We start from the raw sequence: 14,489 nt of genomic DNA, 5'->3' as shown, positions 1-14,489 counted from the left end.
AATTTACCATCAGTTTTATTCAGTCCAGAAACATAACTGAAATTCTTAATAAATAGCATGTCTTTGTGATGTTGCATATGGATAACATTTGACAAAATGATGTGCATCTGTCTCTCTCTACAGTGATGTTCATGAACCGGGTGGTAAAAGTGTAACCAATAATAATAATTGGTGGTCCTCTGGCTCAGTTGGTAGAGCATGGCGCTAACAACGCTTAGGTTGTGGGTTCGATTCCTGCTGGGACCATATATACTGAAATGTATGCACTCACTGCAATGTAAGTCACTTTGGATAAAAGCGTCAGCTAAATGGCATATATAATAAGTAACAGATAAAGGTCCTTCTGTCCCTTGAATCTGTCCTCTGAATGTTACATGTAATGTAATCTCTCATAAAAAAAGAAAACCCATCACAGATACCATTACACTTATTTTATTAACAAATAGCCTATTACAGATGACATATCTATAATGTTGAGTAAACACTTTTTATAAGCTTCTGCAATATAAATCTGTATTTGAGGATTACATACAAGTTTACAATTGAGGTTGTTATTTTGTTACATATTTACATGATGGACAGTGGTTAAATGCGTATTGTATTACACCATTTTCCCTGAGTGCACATGAAGCTTTGTCTGAATCAGATTTGGGAAAGCCAATAGCCTTTTCTCAATTGTTAGAAACTCGATTTGTCTCATCCTCCCCTCCATCCATCCTCCCTATACAGGCATAGCCAGAGTGGTGGGCTTGGACGTATGGCGTTAACATCAGTAACCTGATCAGCCCATTTATCCTGTTCAGTTCCACAAGAGGAAAAAAAACGTGTCTACTTAGTGAGATGACTCACGTCGGACAATCACGTTAAACCTCTGGGCTGGTCTTCCAGTTTCATAACACTGCATCACATTATTTAATTTCATATCTCACACATCATACACGGACACAAATCAAAACGAGAGGATATTTTTAACACTCCCGACATCACCTGGCCTTCCAAAAACCTCATTGGATCATTTCATGACCATTTATGAGATCAAAATGATAACCATGTTTTGAAGCTAAACAATGGGGTAAAACAAGCTTATATCTTGGGTTCTGATGGGGTAAGACAGTTAAGTGGGCATATGGGACATACAAGTTATATTCTTCAAGAATCAATGGCTATATATATATATCTTTAATTTTAAAAGTCTAGAAGTGATGTACCAATCCCAAATCCTCTTCAAGGCCCTTGTGATATGAAATCAATAAGCAATATGGAACTCCACCTAGCCTATCAGAAGGCAAGGTTAAGTTATTACCATAATTACTAATACCCATCTAACCTTTAAATACTGATACTAATCTCCTTGAGGTTAGGAGTCAATTTGGTACGAGGTATAAGAGTGGAGAGATTTTTGGGGGGCATTTGTGGATCCCATACACCATCACATTCAATCTTTTCAGCATCAGCCAAATTACATTACAACAGCATGAATTAGCCACAAAGCTAACTCCATGGAAGCCTTCTCCCCTTCACACATTTGGGGTCTTTTCAAGAAGCCTCTTCACCAGTTACAACACAAGAGTATGTCTGATGCATTTGGGGTCATTATCACATTCAGCATCTTCACTAGTCACATTGCTTTAGCCTGTAGTGAAACTCTACTGTCCATTCCGCCATTATGGTTCCATACATTGAGCCAGTTCATCGCCAATCAGGACACGACACTGGTGTTACAATGGAGTGATATCACTGTCACACAGCACACCACCACAACCTGGCTTTAAAAATAAAAATAAAAAAATAAATCATATAGATACAAAAATATACATTTCACACAGTTTGCTCGTAGAAAATGGTGTTAGTTATTATAATGCACACAATCTGCGCCTCCTCTTCCAGTCTTGGTGGCTGGACAGTCTTTCAGAGGAAATAGTTCATAATGTGTGTGTCGAGTGTCCGAGGGGAGGTCTTAACCAGACCGTAGAAGGGGCAGGAGCAGTCACCAGGGCAGGGGTTGGATAGGAGTCGTCAAGAGTGTTTTTGACAGGGTCGTAGGTCAAACTATCCCTTCCCACAGAGGAAAGACACTCACAGCGTCAAGAACAGCAAATTGTTATTTTCTTCCAACTGGCATTGGTGAAAGTGTTTTTTTGTAAAACGGCAATGGCGATAAAAGTATTCACATTCATAGCGTATCATTTCCTAGTGTACATTTCATAGCGTGGAAAAAGGCAGAAGGCTTGTATTTTTCTCATATTCAGTGGACGGATCGCGGATAGGCCTAACCCTGTGAAATAAGCAGAAACAGTCCCACTAACAACAAAGCTCGTCATTCAGACACGCTCGTAGATAGAGTCAGGTGTCTATAGGCTCACTCACTGCTGTTGTTGTTGTTGAACAGAAAGAGATTCCATTGGTGGACTTAGCGCAGGAGTTGACAGAAAAAGCTCACTCATTGGTGTAGGGCGCTTGAAGGCGGGTTATTGGTGTGTCTCAAAGTTGTCTCAAAGCGGACGAAGCTCAATCATTGGTCAATCAATATCGCTCGAAGCTGTTTCTCATTGGTGTATCTAGTGGCTGGGGCTTACTGTTGGGAGTTCACACATTGGTCTCTAGCCCCTGGAGGCGGTCCATCCTCTGCATGTTCCTTTCGATGGTGGCCTGGCATGTGATTGGTTGGGCACATTCCGACAGGAACCACCCCCTCTCCCCGTCACGCAGTCGCTCGCCCTCATACCAGCCTGGGAGAGAGAGGGAGTCAGGGTTTATAGATTTTATGCACACACACAAACACCAGACCCACGCTGTGTAAGGGGGGATCCTGGGGCTTTCCAAACAAACGCACGCACGCACGCAGTTCTGAGGACAGTTACATATTTTTAAAGTTAGGATTGAGGGAGGCTGATCCTAGACCTGCCCAGTGAACCCTACCAGTACCTTCTAACTGGGCCTTTTAAAGCTGGAAGTGTGTCTCTCCGTCCCCTGGGTAAGTCTTCGACAGCATCTGTTTGTTTGATGCTCTATTCTGTCTGTTCTAAGATTCTCTTTACACATGAAAGATGGTTGCCCTGGGCACACATGGCCTTTCGACCTTCAGAGAGAGAGTGTGAATGTGAGTGTGTGTGTGTGTGTCTTTGGCGTGCGCGCGTGTGTGTGTGTGTGTGTGTGTGTGTGTGTGTGTGTATCATTAGACAGACCTTTGGTCAAAAGCTGCATAATAAACTTCATCCATAAAGGGGATAAGGAGAATACATAAAACATACAGGGAGCAAGAGAGCAAACAGATGGGATAGGAACCAGGAGGAGAGAGTGAGAGAGACAGAGAGCAGGGGTGAGAGGCAGAAAGAAAGAAAGAGAGAGAGACAGAGCAGGGGCGAGAGGCAGAAAGAAAGAAAGAAAGAAAGAGAGAGAGAGAGAAAGAAGAATGAAACAGAAAGAGAGGGAGCGAGAGAGAGAAAAAGAGAGAGAGAGAGAGAGCCACGTAGTACATTGACGTACCGTCCTCCACTGTCTGTGAGACCAGCACCACGTCAGCCACCTGCAGAGACAGCTCATCAGGCTGCTTGGCTGTGTACGTCCGCGTCACCTCCACCTGCATGGCACCTGGGACAACACAAACACAACACAGAGTTAACACATCAGGGACAACACCAACACAACACAGTTTGCACAGCCGATACTAGTTCCGTTTTTGACATAATGTGGCCAGTACCTTTCTTGCGAATTGTTGGCATGTGTGTGTTTATTGCTCATATTCACACAACTGAATAATCATTCAACCACTTCAATTAGTTTTACTTCATCAGGCCATTTAGCACTGACGAACTGGAGACAGTTCTACTAATCCACCACAAGGTGGTGCTGTAGGCATAGATGTGAAATTACGTTGTGCGTGTGTGTGTGTGTGTGTGTGTGTGTGTGTGTGTGTGACTCACTGGTTCTGTCTTGGTTCTTGTTATCATTGCTGCTTTGGCCCAGTGCACTGATCCATCTCGCACGCTCGTTCCTGCAGTATACATACACAACACACATTTTAACACTTTTCAACACTTTTTAAACCATTCCCAACACTTGAAACAACCCACTGTTGGAAAAAAAACAAACAAACATGGCCACTCTTCAATTACTCATAAGCATCTCTCTTCTGCTGTCTTCACGCTCTTTGTCCTTTCTCTGCCCCCTTCTCTCCACCCATCTTCCCTCCTCCTCTGTTTGATTGCATCTAATGTAATTGACTTTGTTTTAGAGGCATGACAAACATTCAGTCATGGTTGTTAGCACAAACACAAAGGACAATCAGGACCACAGAGAAAACAACACACGCGCGCGCGCGCACTCTCACACACATCTAGAGAGAGGACAAAACACAAACAGATTTATCAGTCCATTAAGAAGGGGATCTCTCTCTCTCTCTCTCTCGTTCTCTTCTGTTGGAAAGAACAGAGCATTAACAGAGAGAGAGAGAGAGAGAGAGAGAACAGACGTGTGTTTTGAGTAGGGCAGAACGGGGACAAAAGGTAATTCTCAGAAGGAACAGAACAGCTATTGCTTTCTCTCTTATGAATGTGTGTGTGTGGGGTCAGGTTTCCTGTATGTAACACTACCTTCCCCCTCACCTGCCCGCCTGAGGTTAAGAGAGAGAGAGAGAGAGAGAGAGTGAGAGAGAGAGAGAGAGAGAGAGAGAGAGAGGGGGGGATGACAGAAAGAGGTAGAGATAGAGGGGTACACTCACCCCTAAAATGACTCATCTCATCTCATCTCAGCCACACACACACACACACACACACACACACACACACACACACACACACACACACACACACACACACACACGACTAAATGGGATGTGTGGAGAATCTTAATGAGGACACTCTGGCACAGTAGGACTCCATGACTCAGACATTTGGTTATTCTGTTCCCATCCCAAATCTGTCCTGGTTCAACCCACACAACCTTTTATCCCCAAACGCTGCGTCATGACTCATCATCACCAAACTGCACAACACAGCAATTACCTCCGTCTACACATCTACTCAACATCTCCGCGTTCAGAAACCCTCATGACTAGATTTGTAATTAGCATGTCGGGATGATAAATACCTGTTTCCAGAAAAATAATTTAATGAGGATCACAGACACTATGTGATCTAGTGGCACCCGCAGGCAGAATGCTTAGCTGTCATTGCTAAACGGTATCACACTGTTGAGGTCACCTACTAAGTACTCTGAGGGGGCCGGTTAGGGTTGGGGTTAATCCTAACCCTCACACTCCTAGGAGACTATGACACAGTGATTTACAAGGTCACTGACACAAGAACCCAACCATCCATCAGGACGTTGCTCTACGGTCAAGGGTCTTTATGACCGCATGGTCACAAGTGGTCCTTGTGACTGGAGATAAACCCTCATCTGACCAGGGTGTCTGTGAAGAAGGTCTATTTGTGGTCATGTTCAGGGACTAAACAAGGGAATGACTGAATTGGCCCTTGACCATAAATCAAAGCAGAACTCGTACGCACGCACGCACGCACGCACGCACGCACGCACGCACGCACGCACGCACGCACACACTTCTGCTGCGTGTGTGTGAGACTGCAGAGTGTTGCCAGTCTCAGACGGACATGGGAAGGACAGCTGTTCGCAGTCGCCTGGGCAGCTGGATGAGCACACACACACACGCACGCACGCACGCACACAGACATGGCAGGTAGTGTTCCCACGATGAAACATGACAGCTGAGGTGTCAGGAATATCAACACACACTCATACTCATATTCACACAAACACACACACACAACAGTTGGAACACATAGGCACCCTCATGTGTGTGCTGTGCCAGATGTAATGATTATGTGTGGAATGGGGAGGCACATACCAGTGGGGCCCAGGTTAAAACAGCCCTCAAGCTCTGTGTGTGTGTGTGTGTGTGTGTGTGTGTGTGTGTGTGTATCTGCCACAGTTGCTCCTCTCAAAAACCAACACAATCCTCTACCATGAATGAAATCCTATACCAGTGATATCAACTTATTCAAGGCCTAGTCTTGTATGCCAAACCATTAGTCTGTGAGAACACTGTAAACCCATGCATCATCAGCCCTCTATTGTGAGAGGTTTGTATATCTCCTTCGGAAACGCAGAAAGGCCTTTCTGACCATTCACACACAGACAGAGAGCGTGATGACAGACACACACACACATTCTCTCTCTCTCCCTCCAACTCACAATCACTAACAGACTATCTAGAATCCCTCCTTTTCCCCTTCTTCCACCAGACCGCAAATCACAAGACTAGTCCGTCAAAATTCCCACAATCGGGACAAAAAAAAACAACAACCTCACTACCCCCTTACCCACCCACACCAGGGAAAATCCAACCCAGAGGTTTCCAGAGCCTGAATTCCCACAACAACCCAGTTTTATCAAATACACAAACACATGGATGTAATTCAACAATGAAAACGTCTACAAAGGCATAGTAAACAGTGAGTCACCACCGTGGCCGGACCGTTATGTAAGTGTGTCTGTTAGTTCCATTCACTGTAATGACTATCAGAGTTGTTTTGCCGCAGGGATCTGTTCTGTTAATGCTCTGTTCTTTCCAACAGACACGAACTATTCAGTGTTATTTACAGACTCATGGAGCAGGATAGGGAGGTCAGGGTAGAGGTCTCTCTCTCTCTCTCTCTCTCTGCATCACTTTGTCATGCAGGAGAACAGAGTACTGAAGACCCTCTTCATCCAGCTGTCTGTCTGTCACTTCCTGTCTGACATCCTGTCTCCTGATGTCACTGCAGCCAATACTAATCTGGTGATGTACTACCACTATCCAGGGCTCACTGCACTGACCCTTCCACCCACCCACACACACACACACCCACACACACACACACACACACACACACACACACACACACACACACACACACACACACACACACACACACACAGTTTGGATGCCTTCACTACTCCCCCCCCCTATGCTAGTCTGAGTTGAATAGACTGGTGAAGTCATTGAAAAACCCTTTTAGCCAACCATATCCCCCTGAGGTATGTGTCAGGGGGACAACCTGAACCAAGCTATCCAAGCCTTGACTCACCCTAGGTACCCCACAGATCTGTCTTAGTCACAGTCCTCATTATATCCATGAGTGGGTCTCCTCAGTGTCCCCCTGCCTGGTGTGTGTGTGTGTGTGTGTGTGTGTGTGTTTGGAAAGCCCCAGGATCCCCCCTTACACAGCGTGGGTCTGGTGCCCCCACTGTGATGTATATATAGTGTGTGTGTGTGTGTGCAGAGCTCCACTCACTGTAGTACTGAATGAGCTGAAGAGCGGAGCCCTTGGTGACTGTTCCATTGTAACAGCGGTCGCTATGCATTGCTACAGCCGTTGCTTAGCAGCGGCCCATTGTTGAATTGGCTTGTTCCCACGACTACCCCACTCCCTCCCTCCCTCCCTCCCTCACCCCTCACAGCCCGGGTTCTTTTCCTCTCAGACAGTGTGGTTTTGTCTCCATCGGGTTGAATAGACTCCACTCCCTACTGTATATCCTTTCATTCAGGATCACCGATGTGGAAAAGACGTAACGATAGTTGAAAGTTCTGTTGTCTAAAGCCGCCCGGTCCTGCTGTCCACCAGTTAAGAGACAGAGGCATAGTTTTATAGTTTTACAGAGTTTCCACGTTGAGACACCATCCTCAATATCATTATTCAAACGAAGGTTGTAGAATTGAGCCGAGGCGTCTGAGGTAAAAGCGAAGTGACGTGACTAAGTCAGAGACTTTCTCTCTCCATCTCAGGCCAAAACATTATCAGGTGTTTACATGAAGTTGGCCAAACTGTATATGCAGTATGACTGGTTTACTTTTAGACACACGTGTATCTATATATGGCCACATAGATCTAAATATAGTCGTATTTATCTAAATATAGCCACATGTGTGTGTATCTGTATGGCTCTGTGTTTAGCTTTGTAAGTGCAGTGAAGGTGTGGAGTTCATGTGATTAGTGAGGGAGGTTCCCTGCTGGACACAGAGGAATAAGGGAGAAATGCACCTGTGTGAGAACACTCCCCATTCCTTGACAGAAGCCTGGCAGAAATGACGGTAGTGCAAACACACTGTGTGTGTGTGTGTGTGTGTGTAAGAGTTATGTAATCAAACTATACGGCCCTGCTAATGAGTAATTACTGTACACTCGGAACAAATACAAGAGACAGAGAAAGTGAGGGCGAGACACGGAGAGAGAAAGAGAGAGACCCAAAACATTTCTCACACAAATGACATTTCCACCAGGGTTATTGAAGGTTCCATATTGACATATGATGAGGCTTTACATTTTTCTCACAGGTCTTTTCCTCTCACTAACCCGTCCTAATCTCTGGTGACAGCAGGTCTGAACAGGTGATAACAGCTTACGACAGAGAGGAGGTGAAAGGCATCAGTATGATGATCTGGTAACCTGCGCCAACACGAACAACCTTCTGTCACAGCAGCCGCGTGTTGGTACACCGCACACACACTTCACCTATTTAACCCTCCAAAATGCTCTTTGAAGTTGTTTGCTGGATCTCTCTTTGACTCATTCACTCACACACACACACACTCACTTTCACACACACACACACACACACACACACTCACTTTCACACACACACACACACACACACACACACAGTCTGTTTGCACTATTAACTACCATACAGGACGGAAGTGCCCTAAGCAACCACATTCCGTGACTATATTGTGACTATCCCTGCACATGCCTATAATAACCTTCTACCATAACAACATCCTCACATGGATATCTGGATCCCTGATCTGGACAAACAGGACAGGTGAAAGTTATCTATAAAGCAATCCAGTCTGCTATCAGTTAGGTAAACATCATTGAGGAGTGAGAACACTATTTAATTGGGAAAAGAATGACACTGCTTCTGCTTCTGCTGCCTCCAATCAATTGACACACAAACTGATGGCCAGAGACATTGAGATACTCTTCCAAAGACAATAGAAGTTCAATAGAAAATGCTTCTGTCTTATCCACACAATCCATGAGGTTCAGTAATAGTGTTACAAGCCGGCAGGGACATGACAGTTATATTTTCTCTCTGGGTCAGCGCACACACACACACACACACACACACACACACACACACACACACACACACACACACACACACACACACACACACACACACACACACACACACACACACACACACACACACACACACACACACACACACACACACACACACACACACACACACACACACACACACACACACACACACACAGGAATTGAAGACATCCATCCAATCTGATCCAATATTTACTATACTCATATACAATATGATATATGGAGATATGATTTCTACCCTGTGAAGAGCCTGAAGACAGAACACAAGAGTAGGTTGAACATGGGTGAGAGAGAGATAGAGAGAGAGGGGGGGAGGGAGAAGGAGAGGGAGATGGTTAGCGGCACACTGGTTACGGTATGTTAGGTGATAAGGATAGAGCCAGAACAAGACAGAGGAAGGAGACCAAAGGGGCACAGACACAGAGATAGAGGAGGTCACCTGCTCCTAGATCTGAGCTCACTAGATCTGCACAACCTCTAGCTCGGACAACGAAGAACGCAGATGGTTAAAAAGGTCGTGAAAGGTCATGGGTCAATGAAACGAGACACTTACAGTAGCTCCACCCCCACGATCATGGGCACCTTGCCGCCGGAGTGGTTGCTACGGAAACTCAGGCGGAAGAGGTGGCTGGCCACGCCCTGCCGCGACGTCAGCATCCCGGCGGTGGTCCTGACGGGTGATAGGTTGAGGTCCTCGGCCTGACACGCCCCCACCCAGATCTGGTCCCTCAGGGCGTAGTCGATCACGGTATAACTGTCCTCACTGAGGGAGGGAGGGAGGGAGGGGGAGAGAGAGAGGGAGGGAGGGAGGGAGGGGGAGGGAGAGAGAGAGAGAGTGAGTCACTCAAAGCAACATAGCAGAAGCCATAACTAAAGCAAAACAAAATAACACAGTAAGTAACTGTACTGGCTGGTCGTAAAGCACGAGTTATTGTGTCTCCATAAAGCCACACGTGTGCCTAGCCTACAACTCCCATGAGCACCTGGGCCTCATTTATGTGTACCCCTGACACTACCTGCTACTGGCTGTCTAGAGCCATCTGGAACTCATTCTCACACTTCCATAGGGTCTACTGCTTTACTGTACCACAGGCACTGTGTGTTTGCCCTTGTGTGTGTGTGTGATCATTTCCCCCCCCAAAAGGCTCTAGCACGTGTGTGTGTGTGTGTGTGTGTGAGTGAAGGGAGAGCCAAGGGACTACTGTACAGGGACTGACCTCGCTGTGTGCCTGCACGTGTGCGCGCACACACACACACGCACACACACGCACACACAGGCACACGTGCTAGAGCGCCTTTTGGAGGGGAAATGATCACCCCCCCCCTCCCCCGCTACAGGGTCTCTTTACACGACTGGTTGAGAGACCCTGTCATGGTTGGGAGGTTCTGGGCATCAGCCCCTATTCCCGGCTATCAATCACAGAATCGGCACGGCAACGTTGCCCTGCCATCAACCAATCATACACTCTGTTGTGATTGGTCATGTAACAGAGGTGGTGTGTCCAGTAGATGGGATGTTTATCCTTCAGGCAGGCAGGCTGGCTCTGATTAACTTCACTTTGATATGGTTCACCTATTGACTTATACATCTGATACTCAGAAGAGAGGGAGAAAGAGAGGGAGAGGGAGAGAGGGAGGGGGGGAGAGGGAGGGAAAGAGGGAGAGAGAGAGAAAGAAAGAAAGAAAGAAAGAGAGAGAGGGAGAGGGAGGGGGACTGCTATGGGGCTTCACAGAGTACTGTGGGTATAACTAAGACACATTGAGCGATAAATACTTTTCATTCTCCCATTTCTTTCATTCCTACGTATGCGTTTCCTCTGACTAGCAGACAGCAGCCACCGAAAGCCCTCTGGTTAGAATGTCTGGAATGTCATTTACATTACACTGTGTAATGGGGAGAGTGTGTGGTGTGTCAAAAAAGTGTCAAACAACACAAAGCAGACAAAACGAAACGGGGAAGAAAGAAGAAAGAAAGACTGCAGATTGTGCGTGAGTATGCTTAGGACCTTAGGGGACGTGTGTGTGCAGAGAGACGCACGCACACACCCACACACCCACACACACACACACACACACACACACACACACACACCCCCAGAGATGCCTCTGGTGTGTAAGTGAACTGAAAAATTATCTGGAAAATACACGCCTCAGCTTCTGTACAACCTGTTACAAAACACTGCTACTCTCACACCCACACCCACACCCACACACACACACACACACACACCCCCAGACATGCCTCTGGTGTGTAAGTGAACTGAAAAATTATCTGGAAAATACACGCCTCAGCTTCTGTACAACCAAAACACTGCTACTCTCACACCCACACACACACAAACACACACTCCTCTTCCTGCTCACTCCCAGAACTTAACACTGCGCCTCCCTGGGAAGACAGATGAAGAGAAGAGAGAGATGGAGATAGGGGGATGGAAAGATGAAGAGAGGCAGAGGGAGAGATGAAGAGATGGAGAGGGAGAGAGGCGGAGGGAGAGATAAAGAGGGGATGGAGAGAGGGGAGTGAGAGATTAAGAGAGGGGATGGAGAGAGGAAGATGGGGGGGGAGAGGAGAAGGAAAGGGGGAGGGAGAAACAAAGAGATAAAGAAAGAGAAATGAAAAGAGGAGGAGAAGAGGAAGTTTACAGTGGAAAGGAGGAGAGCAGAATGTCCTGGTGCTAAGTGGGAGTACAGAGTCTCTGGCCTGGTCAAACAAACACACAGAGAGACACAGAGAGAAGAGAACAGTCTGGTAGAGACACACACACAGACACACACACTCAGAGAAAGGATTTATAGACTCCCTCACCCTCAGCAGCAACAACAACAACCGTGAGAGAGAACCCAGCACCGCAGAGGAGAGGGGGGAAAAAAGGAAAGACAAAAGGAAAGAGAGGCCAGCTGTTTTGGAATGAGAGTTATGTAAGTGTTCCTTCACGCTGGCCAGAGCAGAGCAGCTCAGCACCGTGTCTCAGCGGGACACTGACCTAGCGTAGCATAGCTTAGCGTAGCGTAGCCTAGCCTGTGTGTTTCTGTTTTAACCTCTCGCTCGGAGGAGTGGGGAATCACTAGATGGCTAGAAAGGACAAAACCTTCCAATCAGAAGAGGAAAAAAATAAATAATGAAAAAATGAAAATGAAACTTTAACCAATGAAACCTAAGTTCAACACTTAACCCTCAATTAAGAATAAAATAAAAGCCTGTATGATGCATAGGCAATTAATTTCCAATGATTTGTCAATGAACTAAAAGCTTAAAACATCAAAGTTATTTATTTTTTCCTTCTACGTTGGAACCTAAATTCTAAACGCTTTTTTGACTGAATTAAAATCGAATTGACCCCAGCCGTCCTCCAGGCTCTAGCCTGCAGGCCCGCGGGGCTGAGGTTCATCTGCGGGTCTGATCCATGATGAGGCCGAGCGTGTGTTTTTGTTTGTGTTCCTGCAGACGGAGCAGAGCAGAATAGCGTGACACAGCGGGTCTCCCGTGCTTCCACAGAACAAACCAATATTATATCAGCTTCTCCCGATCCCCCCCCCCCCCCCCCCCCCCGCACGCACACACACACACACACACACGCATGCATGCACACGCACACACGCTCTTTTTCCCAAACACTTCCAGTCCCAGTCCCCCTCTTCTGAGCACACGCCTGACATCGCACTCTGCTGGAGAGTTGCCACTCTGTCTCCGATTCCCGGAATTTGTTTTAATGGAATTTTTAGGAATTCTGAGAGACGAAGCAGCAGTATGATCCGTCTGAGAAACAGCTGGAGTTGAAGAAAGGGCCTTTTGGGGGGAAACACACACACCAATGAAAACCATATAGTTTCCAAGAAGTCATCTTTTATACATGGCTTGTACAATGTTCCCAAAAATCAGAAAAACAGCTCCCATTCTGATCTGCCTGACAATGTGCACAGACGGGAACTTCAAATACCACACACACACACACACACCAATGAAAACCATATAGTTTCCAAGAAGTCATCGTTTATCCATGGCTTGCAGAATGTTCCAGAAAATCCCCAAAACAGCTTCCATTCTGATCTGCGTGTACAGCACCAAGGGCTCAGCAAATGTGAGTGTGGACAGACAGGAACATCAAATACCACACACAGGCACACACACAGGCACACACACAGGCACACACACACACAGGCACACACACACACAGGCACACACACAGGCACACACACAGGCACACACACACACAGGCACACACACAGGCACACACACAGGCACACACACAGGCACACACACAGGCACACACACCAAAACAAAAAAGTTGACCTCTTCTAAAGGAGTTTCTCTCTTCTAAAGGAGTTTCTCTCTTCTAAAGGAGTTGACCTGAACTAGAGTAGTTTACCTCTCCTAAAGGACTTGACCTAAACTGGAGTAGTTTACCTGCTTCTAACTAAGTATTGTGTCATACAGTTGTTTTCTGTGATAATTTCTTACAGTTGTTTTTCTGGAGAAACAAGCAAACAGGTTCCCAGTTCCCAGAACGGGGAAAGTCACAGCATGATGAGAAATGGTGACACATCTTCTGAGGAAACAAATGACACAAAGTGGTGGCCTTTGTCACACACACGCTCAGACACACAGACACAGACAGACAGACAGACACACATATCTCAAGGGGTAGTATCTCATGTTTCACTTTCATTCTCTGCATGTTGGGTGAGGTGAGTTGAATTGGGAAATAGCCAACAGGCCATGGTTACAGTCTTCATACCAGAGAAACACACGCACGCACGCGCACACACGTGCACACGCACGCACGCGCACACACGTGCACGCGCACGCACGCACACACGCACGCACGACTGCACACACGACTGCACACACGACTGAAGCACACACAGTGGAGGACTGTGAAGAGTCGGCTCTGATTGGCTCTGTGAGAATGTATAGTTCAATCTGATTGGCCGAGGAGACTATGACCCCCCACCTCTTCTTCCTGGTGACGATGAGGACGTCGTTGAACAGGAAGAAGTAGACCTGTTGCCGTGACGTCCGCTTCAGGAAGATTCCGTTGTCCTCGGCGAAGGCCGTCAGCTCTCCTCTCTTCACCATCCACCTGGACGACGAGACGAGAGGAAAGGGCTGAGGGAGGGAGGGAGGGGGGGGGGAGGGAGGTAAGGGGGGGAGAAAGGGAGACCATCAATATTAAGGTTTCCCAGACCTACCTATTGTGACCTAGGCGGTTCACTGCATATTTATTTCTTGTTTTGTAGTGTGTGTGCACGTGTGTGAATGCGTGTATTTGTGTGTGTCTGTGCATGCGTGTGTGTGTATGTGTAGTGTGTGTGTGTGTGTAGTATGTGCGTGTGAATGTGTGTTTTTGTGTGTGTCTGTGT

The 14,489-nt window shown here is 46.7% G+C and overlaps 1 protein-coding gene across 1 annotated transcript in view; it reads right to left on the bottom strand.

Annotated features, from left to right (window-relative positions):
* Window positions 1–416: 416 nt before the first annotated feature.
* Window positions 417–14,489, bottom strand: part of LOC310812309 (rho guanine nucleotide exchange factor 26-like) — a 26,969-nt gene continuing 12,896 nt past the window's right edge. The window contains exons 11-15 of the mRNA XM_083680811.1: window positions 14,081–14,235; window positions 9,679–9,888; window positions 3,924–3,994; window positions 3,487–3,591; window positions 417–2,729 (exon numbers count right to left, since the gene is read on the bottom strand). Of these exons, the coding sequence (XP_083536937.1) occupies window positions 2,587–2,729; window positions 3,487–3,591; window positions 3,924–3,994; window positions 9,679–9,888; window positions 14,081–14,235 (684 nt within the window). The 3' untranslated portion in view covers window positions 417–2,586. The remainder of the gene's footprint in view (window positions 2,730–3,486; window positions 3,592–3,923; window positions 3,995–9,678; window positions 9,889–14,080; window positions 14,236–14,489) is intronic.

This window comes from Argentina silus, assembly GCF_951799395.1.
Source record: "Argentina silus genome assembly, chromosome: 11".
Classification (NCBI taxonomy): Eukaryota; Metazoa; Chordata; class Actinopteri; order Argentiniformes; family Argentinidae; genus Argentina; species Argentina silus.
Note: the sequence above shows the minus strand (reverse complement) of the source record. Positions and strands in the feature narration are given on the sequence as shown.